This window comes from Danio rerio, chromosome 14 (assembly GCF_049306965.1).
Source record: "Danio rerio strain Tuebingen ecotype United States chromosome 14, GRCz12tu, whole genome shotgun sequence".
In the NCBI taxonomy this organism is placed as follows: domain Eukaryota; kingdom Metazoa; phylum Chordata; class Actinopteri; order Cypriniformes; family Danionidae; genus Danio; species Danio rerio.
The window spans coordinates 50,321,496-50,334,129 of NC_133189.1; the positions used below are offsets into that span (position 1 = coordinate 50,321,496).

Consider the following 12,634-nt stretch of genomic DNA (forward strand, 5'->3'; position numbering starts at 1 on the left):
CTTCTCTTTTTTTCCTGCACAAACACACACACATGTAGACCCACGCACACACACATATTTGTATACAGTTGAGTTCAAAATTAATCACCCCTTTGTCATTTTTTTCCTTTTTCAAATATTTCCTGAATTATTTTTAACAGAGCAAGGATTTTTTTTTGACAGTTTTCATTCATTCATTCATTTTCTTGTCGGCTTAGTCCCTTTATTAATCCGTGGTCGCCACAGCGGAAATGAACCGCCAACTTATCCAGCACATTTTTACGCAGCAGATACACTTGTGCCCAGATTAATAAAGGGACCAAGCCAAAGGAAATAAATAAATATAAAACCTTTAAAAAATACATATAATTTAAAAAAACATTACAATATTAATAACAACCAATAATATTATACAAGATTCAATCACACCCTCCTTTATCGGGTTGATGTATAATTTTTCCAACACCCCCATACAAAATAAGCAAGATTTATTATCATTGATCAATTCATAATAATTATACTCCATAAGAGAGAGGGAGAAAGTGAGCATGGGAGAGCAATGAATAGGATTACGCTGACTGAATGCGGTTGCGTCCTGTTCTGACACCTGAAATCTCTTTATCCCTTTGATGATGCTTAATACTATGACTGCTGCCAAAGCACTCGCACTCAAAACACAACAAGAAATGCAACGGTGTCATGCATCTAGTTATTTATTAAAAGCACTTAGTTCTGCACTAGTGCTATGTTAAGCGATTAGGTTTATTTCCAAGCCTTTTAGTGGACTGTTCATTCCAGGAAAGGGATTTTTTATTTTATTTTTTATTTTTGTTTTCTGAAGAGGTGATTTTTAAGCTAGATTATTGACTTTATTTTTGGTTTTAACTCTTTTTATAATCATATGTATTATTATAATCCTAAACAATAATCCCGTTTTGTATTTGCATATAATTTTACAGTTTTCAGAGCTTTTCAAAGATTGTCTAGTTATTTATTACTGTACTCTTGTACATCTTTGCAAAATAATAAGAAAGGTGATTTAACCGACATTGATTGTAGCATGGTTTTTTAGAGGTATTTGAGAAACTGACTGTAAAAATATTCATAAAATTGCATTTTTTGTTGTATTTTGTGATTTATGTTTTTATTAAAGTGCATATTCTGTGTATTATTCTGTACAAAATAAATCTGAATTTTATGGTTTATTTCCGGCACCCCAGCTGCTTAAAAAAACAGATATTAAATTACAGAAATTTCCCTAAATTTAAATTTCTGGTAAATTTCTGTAGTTCAACCTGTTATTTTACAGTAGGTTTCTGTAATTTACCTGCCATTGTTTCAATTTTTTTCCCGGCACCCAAGCTGCTGGAAATAAACCGTAAAATTACAGATTTTTATAGATTTTATAGTGTTTATAACACTTCATTGATGAACGCTACAGGCTAGCATGCTGCAGTATTAAGTATAGTAAATGGATAAACTGTAAAATATTATAGCTTTTACAACAGTAAACTGTGGTGCTTTCATTGTAGTAAAATATAATATTGGGTTATTCATTTTTCAGTTAATTTATGACCACAGCAACTGATGTAGAATTACCACAACAGTTTAATTTAATTTCTTTCAGAGGTAAAATTCAAAACACAAGTAGGCCTATTTACAATAATTATATATTATGGTTTCAAGCAAGTATTCTGATGTACAATTCAAGTCAAAATTATTGGCCCTTCTACACATTTTTTCTTTTTAAATTTTTCCCAAATATACAGAGCAAAAAAATTTTCACAGTATTTCCTATAATATTTTTTCTTCTGGAGAAAGTCTTATTTGTTTTATTTTGGCTAGAATAAAAGCATTTTTTTAATTTTTAAAACCATTTTAAGGTCAATATTTTTAGCCCCCTTAAGCAATATTTTTTTGATTGTCTACAAAACAAACCACTGTTATACAAAGACTTGCCTAATAAACCCAATTAACACCTTTAAGCCTTTAAATTGCACTTTAAGCTGAAAACTAGTGTCTTGAATTTTGTTTTTGTAAAATATTATGTACTGTCATCATGGCAAAGATAAAATAAATCAGTTAATAAAAATTAGTTATTTAAATACTCACTATTATATTTAATACTAACAATTATGCTTAAAAAGAAAAATATAATAATTCAGGAGAGCTAATCATTAACTTCCACTGTACACGGTTTACAGGGACACTACAGCCGTCCACCACTAGATGGAGGCAAAACTTAATTTTGCTTAAATGTCACCTTGCAAATGATGTATAGCGGTAATTTAGCATTCAGACAACATCAATATTATAGGTACTGATGTGTTACTGATGACGGCAACAGAAATGAATAGATCTGATTTTCCTGTGTTGCCCACACACTTGGATTGTGGTTGTGTCTCAAAACTTTTTGAGGGTATTGCTCGCGTACGTGGAGAGTGGTTCAACACAAAACACAGTCTAGAGTTAAGACAGTTAATCTAAAAAGTTTTGAGCCGCCCTTTTGCTGTGTTCAGTGTGGAAATGCGCGTGTCACGGCCGTCATCAAGCTGACACGAGGACGCGCAGAGAGGGGAACAGAAGTAATGCAATGCAGTTCTAGATTCCGGTGTGGTTTCGAAGTGTGACTAATGAAGGAAGAGAAAAACAGAAAGATGTTTGATCGGTTAAACGGTTACCTTGACACACTTCTGTCCAGAGACTCACGGTAGCCATGAATGTACTCTTAAAAATATATTGTTATTTAAGTAAACCGCTGTGTTCTGAGGAATAAATACAGGTACAGAGACGATGGACTCAGACGTCACGGAAATGATAGAAGAATTTATGGGAAGTGCACTTGTTACATGGGTAGGTGGCTAGCAAAACACTACTACACCTCTTTGATAATCTTCATTTTGGTCAGTGAAAAGTTTTGTTAACTTTATAAAGGAGTCCTTAGAAATTATTAACTGACGTTAGTTCGTTACATCTGATTAATGATAAAAATACTTATGGTGTTCCCTGGTGAAAATGTAATAATAGACTGTTAAAGTATTTTGAAACATGGTAAACATCATGATCCAGCAACAAAACTCTCGAGTCTTCATTTTTGAACCTGTAAATCCAGTTACCATGCTTCAAACTAAGCACACGTTTTATTTTTTATGATGTCTTTGTAATTTTAAATTAAATTTAAGAACGTTTGACAACCCACTTCATAGTAAATACTACAGTATTTTCGAACCATATCATGGTAGTGTATTATACCTTAGGCATATAATATTTACAACTCATTGTTGACGAATGCTACAGCATACTGTAATTTTAACTACAGTAGACTGATAAACTCAAATATATAGTAGTATACATTAGAGTTTTTACTAGAGTAAACTGTTGTGTATTGTGGTATAATATGTATGTATGTATGTATAATATTTATAATATTATAATAATATTTTTCTTTCTTATTATGTTTTATTTCAGCTAGAATAAAAGCAGTTTGTATTTTTTTCACAACCATTTTAAGGTCAAAATTATTAGCCCCTTTAAGCTATATATTTTTATCAATAGTCAACAACAAACCATCATTTTACAATGACTATATATATATATATATATATATATATATATATATATATATATATATATATATATATATATATATATATATATATATAGTTCATTCATTCATTTTCTTTTCTGGTTTAGTCCCTTTATTAATCTGGGGTTGCCACAGCGGAATGAACCGCCAACTTATCCAGCATGTTTTTTACCCAGCGGATGCCCTTCCAGCCGCAACCCATCTCTGGGAAACATCCACACACTCATTCACACACACACACACACACACACACACACACACACACACACACACACACACACACACACACACACACACACACACTCATAAACTACGGACAATTTAGCCTACCCAATTCATGTGTACCACATGTCTTTGGACTGTGGGGGAAACCAAAGCACTAAGGGGAAACTCACGCGAACGCAGGAAGAACATGCAAACTCCACACAGAAACGCTAACTGACCCACGCTAAGTCTGCGGGTTTACATACTTTGTAGAAACATACATTGTAGAAATTTTGTGAATTAATTTGCACAACCCAAAATAAACTATGATAATCAAAAGGATATAAGTTGGCTCTCTATAAAACTAAATTGATTATTTGACAAAATTAATATATTTATTGATCATACACACACACACACACACACACACACACACACACACACACACACACACACACACACACACACACATATATATATATATATATATATATATATATATATATATATATATATATATATATATATAGTGAAAACTCTCATACTATTGTAGTTGTTTTACCATAACCACAATAGAATTACCATAACAGATAAATTCATGTACTTTACTATAGTGTGGTTGAAAGAAAAGTGTTTACTATAAACTATAAATTACTATTGTATGTTTTCTTGTTGGAGCAACTGAAGTAAACTTAATGTAAGCATTGACAACAGAGCACAGAATCTTGATGTGAACAGAGTGTTTATGATTTAAGGTGCATCTGTTTGAGGGTATTGTCGGTGAGGAAGAGGATGGATCACTCTTTCCGGAATACATGGAAGTAAACATCAGCTCCCAGAATGCAGTAAGGCAGTACCTGACGCTCACCAATGGAGTTTACCTCAATGAGGTCATGAGGATCATGTAAGACGGACTCGTTGTAAAAATAGAAAACATTTCCTCAGTTTTGTTTTTATATAATGTTGTTAAAAAGAAAGCTATCATTGATTACAGTTCAACAGTGACTCGTCATCTAATGGCAACATTTTTTGTTGTTTGTTTGGGTTTTTTATTCAGTGATCCCAATCCAAAGGTAGAACAAATCTACCACAATGTGGGCGACGACAAGATTCGCAGAGTGCAGAACTTTTCCATCCTCAATCGCCACTTAAGATCTTACTATCAGGTACTGAAGTAACATATCAGTCATATTATTATGTGACATTATGTCTATGTATCCAGTACATTTCACTATTATATTATATTATATTATATTATATTATATTATATTATATTATATTATATTATATTATATTATATTATATTATTTTATATTATATTATATTAAATTATATTATTTTATATTAAATTATATTATATTATATTATATTATAATATTTTATATTAAATTATATTATATTATATTATATTATATTATATTATATTATATTATATTATATTATATTATTTTATATTAAATTATATTATATTATATTATATTATTTTACTTTATATTATATTAAATTATATTATTTTATATTAAATTATATTATATTATATTACTTTATATTAAATTATTTTATATTATATTATATTACATAATATTATTTTACATTAAATTAAATTAAATTATATTATATTATATTATATTATATTATATTATATTATATTATATTACATAATATTATTTTATATTAAATTATATTATATTATATTATATTATATTATATTATATTATATTATATTATATTATATTATTGGCTTCTGTTGGTATAAAATTTTCTCGTTGAGATTAATTGCTTTAAAATTGCAATTAATTACCGTATTATCACAATATTGAACTAAGTTGCTGGAATACTTATCCCCAAAATACTTAGTGTATTGGTTTATTGTATATACATTTTCAGAGTAAATGAATGTTTTAAACTAACTAAATTGCAAAAATATGAGAAAGTACAACACTGTAGGTATCACTTCACAATAAACTCACAATAAAATCAACATTGAGTTATAGTCATATTGCAGTTATATGTTAAAGTTATTAAATTAAATCAACTTAATTTCATTAGTTATTAACTCCATTTAATAAAACAATTGCAACTCTTTACTTTAGTCTTCACATCAGTAAACCATCAGCCATTTTATAGTTACATGTTGAAGTCAATAACTTTTAATAGCTTAATTTTTTTAGTTATAAACTCCATTTAAGTAAATGATTTCAACTTTTGACCTTAATGTGTTGTTATCCGTTAATAAAAATAAATGAACAAAATTTAGATTAAAATTCATAAAACATTTTGTAGTTGTCATTATAATGACTTAACTGATGCTAACAAATGGAGCCTTTTTAAGGAAATAATTGAGAATTTTTTAAAGTATACAACAGTCTGAACATTCTTAATAGCCACTCTAAAGGTTTATAGTATAAATATTTTTTTACAGTATTTTAAAGTGCCAAAGGTATCAGTATTGTGCTTGTTCATTATCAAGAAAATTTAATTTAATTTAATTTAATTTAATTTAATTTAATTTAATTTAATTTTATTTTATTTTATTTTATTTTATTTTATTTTATTTTCCTTAATTTTACTTTATTTTATTTAATTCTTTGTAAAAGTGTCTAGACCTCTAAAAAAGTGTCTAGTCTTGACCTGATGATGCATGGTATATAAATGGACAGTTCACTAACTCATAAACAGCATGTTGCTGTTGAACAAGTTAGCCATGTTTGTTTTTTTGGTTTCTGTGGTTTCACTTCTTGTTTCAAATGTCCTAGTTGTAGACATGTTTCTTTGAGCTGTTATTTTCACACAAAGCAAGTGGCAATGACTATATTTTGGTTTCCGGACATTTTAAAATTAAAATATCAGCTTAAAGCATTGACAGATTGTAGATAATAATGATAATAAAAAATAATAACAATAGAAAACCCTTAAAAGTATGTTTATATATTGTCCTGCATTATCTAGATTTCTGATCAGCTTAAAAAGGGCTCACACAGTGGTTGCTTAATGATTGAGGAGCTGATTAATAATTACACTGAATAAAGGCAGGTGACGGATACATTTCTGTGTAAATGCAAGGGAAATATTGTGATGTAGCCACTGTTTCTATGGTTTATTATCACAGTTAAAAAAACATATGAATTAAAATTCAACTAAAATATTAATTTTAATGGAACTAAAGATGTTGTTAACAGTTAGCTAAAATAAAATATTTCAAAGCAATTTTCTAGTACTTTGCTGTGAGCAGTGGCGCCCCCAGAAAATTTTCTTGGTGGTGGCCAGATGAGGCCACACCAAATCTTGGGGTGACACACAAACACAAAAAAAAATAAATTAAATAAAAAATTCAGTGTAATGTTATATTTTTGTTTTTAGTAAATTAAACAATGTTGTTTTAATGAATTGATCATAAAATATTTAAATTATTACTAAATATTAATACTATATAGTATTACTTAAAATAATGATGATAAATTAATTAGTTAATTAATAACAACCTGAACAAAAGTCTTTGCTGTATACACACACTTACCATACAGACCCTGATAATATAGTTCATCCATATTTCATTTTGAGCTACAATATAATCAATACAGCTTCTTAAATTGATGTTTGCTACAAAATCATTGAAATTTTGGCCTTTGTAAGTCAACCAGCCAAAATATTGAGGTGCTAAACAATTCTGAAAAGCTGATTTGAAAACGCATTTATTTATTTTTTTGGTTTTTGGTTTTCAATTGGATAAAATACAATGTTTTAATTTTAAAAATAATAATTTATTCATAAAAAGTGTACAATCTCATGAACCCAAAGTTATGTTTCGTCTCTCGTCATTAATCAATACTAATCAAATTATTAGAACTTCACTGATCCTTGAGAATTTTGAGCCTTGTTAAGTAACGGTAATATGTTTAGTTTTTAACTAGAAAGGTTAACAAAAGACAAATGTATGACACATATCCGTTGTTGTTTCTTAAAAAAATTGCCATTGTTGTCTATTGAAGGTGTGTGCGTGCTGTCAATGACAGTGGCTGCATTTTATTTTTTATTTATTGAAATATTGTTAATTTACAAAATTACATTTACATTAATAATATCAACAGCAAAATCATATTGGGGTGGCCAGAGGTTACACGGGGTGGCCAGAGGTTACACAGGGGTGGCTCCTGGCTGTGAGGTTGAATTTATTATAAGTTCATTTATTAAAAACAAACTAACAATGAACAATACTTTCATAGCATTCATTAGTCTTAGTTGATGTCTTCATTTATTAAAATATTGCTAAACCCTGAACAAAGTTGTCATTTTTAAACATGTCTGTACATTGCAATGAACTGTTTTTATATTTACTAACATTAAAAGGTAAAACAAAACAGGTTTGCATCAACTTTAGAGTAAGTAAATTTTTATTTATGGTAAAAGCTGTCCTTTTTAATCATCTTCTATCCTTAAACAATGATAAAAAATGCTCCTTAAGTCATGTTAATTATTGATTTAACTTTAAAGTTACGAGACCTTATTGTAAAGGATTACTATAAAATCTGTTATAGTGTTATATAGTTTTTCATATACAGTTGGAGTTATTAGGTCACCTTTAAATTTTTTAAATATTTCCCAAATTATGTTTAACAAAGCAAGGAAATTTTCACAGTATGTCTGATAATATTTTTTTCTTCTGGAGAAAGTCTTATTTGCTTTATTTTGGCCAGAATAAAAAAGTTATAGTTTTTTAAACACAATTTTAAGGTCAATATTATTTGCCCCTTTAACCTATATATTTTTTTCGATAGTCACAGAACAAACCACAGTATGCATTAACTTGCCTAATTACCCTTGCCTGCCTAGTTAACCTAATTAACCCAGTTAAGCCTTTAAATAACACTTTAAGCTGTATAGAAGTGAAAAATATCTAGTCAAATATTATTTATTTTATTTATTTATTCATCATGGCAAGGATAAAATAAATCAGTCATTAGAAATGAGTTACTAAAACTATTATGATTAGACATGTGTTGAAAAAATCTTCTCCGTTAAACAGAAATTGGAAAAAACAAACAAACAGGGGGGCTAATAACTCAGGAGGGCTAATAATTCTGACTTCAACTGTATATCTTTTATATATACTATTTTATATATTTATATTTAAATATATTGTGCTAAATAAACTAAAGCTCAATTAAAATGATAAATATTAGAGTCAATCTTCAACCAAACATCAACTAAAAATGTAAAAAGGTGCTAACTTTAACTAACTGAAACAGTGTACTGAATGACTAAAAATAATAAATTAAACTAATATTAGTAGGTTCCCAGAGATGGGTTGCGGCTGTAAGGGCGCCCGCTGCATAAAAACTTGTTGGATAAGTTGGCGGTTCATTCCCCTGTGGCGACCCTAAATTAATAAAGGGACTTAGCCGACAAGAAAATGAATGAATGAATGAATGAATGAATATTAGTAGGGGCAGCACAGTGGCTCAGTGGTTAGCACTGTCGCCTCACAATAAGAAGGTCACTGGTTTGAGTCCCGGCTGGGTCAGTTGGCATTTCTGTGTGGAGTTTGCATGTTCTCCCCGTGTTGGTGTGGGTTTCCACCGGGTGCTCCGGTTTCCCCCACATTCCAAACACATGCTCTATAGGTGAATTGAATGAACTAAATTAGCAGTAGTGTATGAGTGGTGTGTGAATGCGAGTGTTTAAGTGTTTCCCAGAGCCAGGTTGTGGCTGGAAGGGCATCCGCTGAGTAAGACATGTCGGTAAAGTTGTTGGTTCATTCCACTGTGGTGACCCCTGATAAATAAGGGACTAAGCCCAATGAAAATGAATAAATGAATGAATATTAGTAATTGATATTAATACGTTTATTGTTTGTATACCAATGTTTATTATTTTTTTCTTGTGTGTGTGGATGTATGCAGGTTGGTTTAATTAAATTAAATTAAATGTAATATCTTTGTTTGCTTATGAGTACAAATTTAATTTACTTGAAATGATTTTGCGATATAGATTTAGCCTTTTCTTTTCATTTTTATTACTTTATTTAAATGTATTTTACTTTATTTGAGGTATAAATGTAAAATCTGCAATAATTTAACTTTGTTATTGCTATGCAGGAAATTAAATAAACCTCATACTCAAGTAAATGAAAACAAATAGATTAAAACATTGTCGTACCATGGTAGTACATGCTTTCATTGTATTCAAAATGGCCTGGAATCCTGTAAAAATACACACAATTTAGTATCAGCATATTTATCACCATTTCATGTAACAATAAATTCGGTGAGGATGAACATTTTTTAAAAGCATAACTAAACTGGCTACTGCAATAACAGGATCATTAATCAGACTGAATTAGATGCTTATTGGTGCAGATTAAAAAGCCTATTTCCACAGTCTTGCTTGTTTTCTTTGACCGCATATCACTTTACATGAATACCGTTCCTCTTAATCCTCTTAATTGAGCATTGTCTGCGAGGACAGAAATGCACAAATGAGGGATTTAATGCTTGTCATTTCTTCCATGCTTGTTTCTCTTTCAGGAGAATCTACAGCAGCTGGTGCTGATGCCGCTGCCAAATGTTGCTGTTTTAGGTCGAGATCCCCTGACAGGTGCGAAATCTGTCATGTGAATAATAAAACATTTTTCCCTTTTTAATTATTATTACATAGAAACCATCCAATAAAAAAAAACAAAAAAAACACATTTATGCATTAGAAGGCAAAATTATAAAGTTTTCAGCATTTTTTTAAGTATATTCCAATATTGCTATTGATTTGTAACAGAGCCAGGAATTTTTTTTACTGTATTTTTAATTACATTTCTATAATATTGATTAATAATAATAATAATAATAATAATATACATTTAAACAATAATATTATTAGTTTATTTGTCATATGAATAATAGGACATTTTTCCCTATTTAATTATAATTACATAAAAAGTATTTAAAAATCACATTTATGCAGTAGGAGGCACAATCATGAAATGTTATGAAATTTAAAAAAATATATTCCAATATTGATTTGATCTTTAATGGAGCAGAGAATTGTTCACTGTATTTTTAATTATATTATAAAAATATTAATTGTTAATAATACATACATTTAAATAATAATATAATTAGATAATTCCATTTCTTTTATATTAATATTTTATATCAAAAATATATTTGAATATTAATTTATTATATTATTATGTATTATTTATGTATAGTTTATTTATTGTATTATTATATTATGAATTTATTATATGAGAATTATTTTCTCTAATATTTAATAATATTTAATCTAATTTTTATTTCATATTTAATCATTTTATTTATATATTTTTTATGGTTTGGCTTAGATGAAAGTGTTTTATTTTAATTTTTGAAAACAATCCTTAAATTCAGTATTTTTATTCCCCTTAAGATTTTATTTATAATTTAAATAGTTATCCTACCTTGCCTGGTTAACCTAATTAAGTCTTAAATTTACACTTTAAGCAGAATACTAGTAGCTCACAAAATAACTAGTAAAATATGATGTACTGTCATCATTGCAAAGACAAAATAAATGAGCTATAAGATATTAGTTATTAAAACTATTATGTTTTGAAATGTTTTGATTAAATAAACAGCACTTGGGAAGTATTTTAATATTTAATATTTTGGCTAACAAGGCTAATAATTAAAGCTCTTTATTTAACCTTCAAATTACAAACAGGCATTTTTTTAACTTCCATTTTTAAACATACAGTTGAATTATTAGCCCCCCTTTAAATTATTATTTTTGTTTTTTAAAATTTTTTCCAAATGATGTTTAACAGAGCAAGGAAATCTTCACATTATGTCTGATAATATTTTGTCTTCTGGAGAAGTTCTTATTTGTTTTATTTCGGCTAAAATAAAATCAGTTTTTCATTTTTTAAAATCCATTTTAAGGTCAAAATTATTAGCCCCTTTAAGCTTTATTATTTTCAATAGTCTACAGAACAAGCCATCGTTATACAATAACTTGCTTAATTACCCTAACCTGCCTAATTAACTTAATTAACCCAATTAAACCTTTAAATGTCACTTCTAGCTGTATAGAAATATCCTGAAAAATTTCTATTTAAATATTATTTACTGTCATCATGGCAAAGATAAAATAAATCAGCTATTAGAGATGAGTTTTTAAAGCTATTATATTTAGAAATGTGCTGAAAAAGTCTTCTCTTCGTTAAACAGATATTGGGGAAAAAAATAAACAGGGGGTTAATAATTCTGACTTCAACTGTATATAACATATCCAAGAAGCATAATAAACAAAATAGTACAAAATAATAAGAACATAAATAAAACCTTAAATCAAACTAATACAAATGAAAGTACATTCAGGGCGGTCAATCCATATAAGCGGACAAGGGTTTAGAGCAGTGGTTCTCAAAGTGGGGGTTGGGACCCCTCGGGGGGTCTCGAGACAGGGTGGTTAACATGTTAATAATAATAAAAAAAAAAAAAAACATGCAACTAAAAAGCCATCAGCCTTCCAAAATGTTTTGTTTTTGCGAGCCCAGGGGTGATTGCATTATATTAAAGACACAGCAATAGTGTCAGACATTGATTTTATGGCACCAGGTTAAACTTTCTGACACCTAAACGGCATTAAAATAAATACAGACCACAACTGAACATAGAGGATGGTCTCCGAGGGGCGTTCTCCAAAAATAAACAATAAATAGACTTGGGCCTATTGGTATGATTCATATATAATCACTTGAGACGATATTCGGGGTTGTGAGTAACTGGTATTGTTATTTTGGGAGTCGCAGGCTAAAAAGTTTAAGAACTACTGGTTTAGAGAACTTTAAGGCACTTTTTGTTTTTATTTGTTTTATGAACTTAAATAAAACTG

General features: G+C 28.8%; 1 protein-coding gene across 1 annotated transcript in view; it reads left to right on the plus strand.

Moving 5' to 3' along the window:
* Positions 1-2,524: 2,524 nt before the first annotated feature.
* Positions 2,525-12,634, plus strand: part of ccdc88b (coiled-coil domain containing 88B) — a 70,075-nt gene continuing 59,965 nt past the window's right edge. Inside the window, exons 1-4 of the mRNA NM_001386506.1 lie at positions 2,525-2,832; positions 4,525-4,673; positions 4,827-4,935; positions 10,294-10,363. Of these exons, the coding sequence (NP_001373435.1) occupies positions 2,773-2,832; positions 4,525-4,673; positions 4,827-4,935; positions 10,294-10,363 (388 nt within the window). The 5' untranslated portion in view covers positions 2,525-2,772. The remainder of the gene's footprint in view (positions 2,833-4,524; positions 4,674-4,826; positions 4,936-10,293; positions 10,364-12,634) is intronic.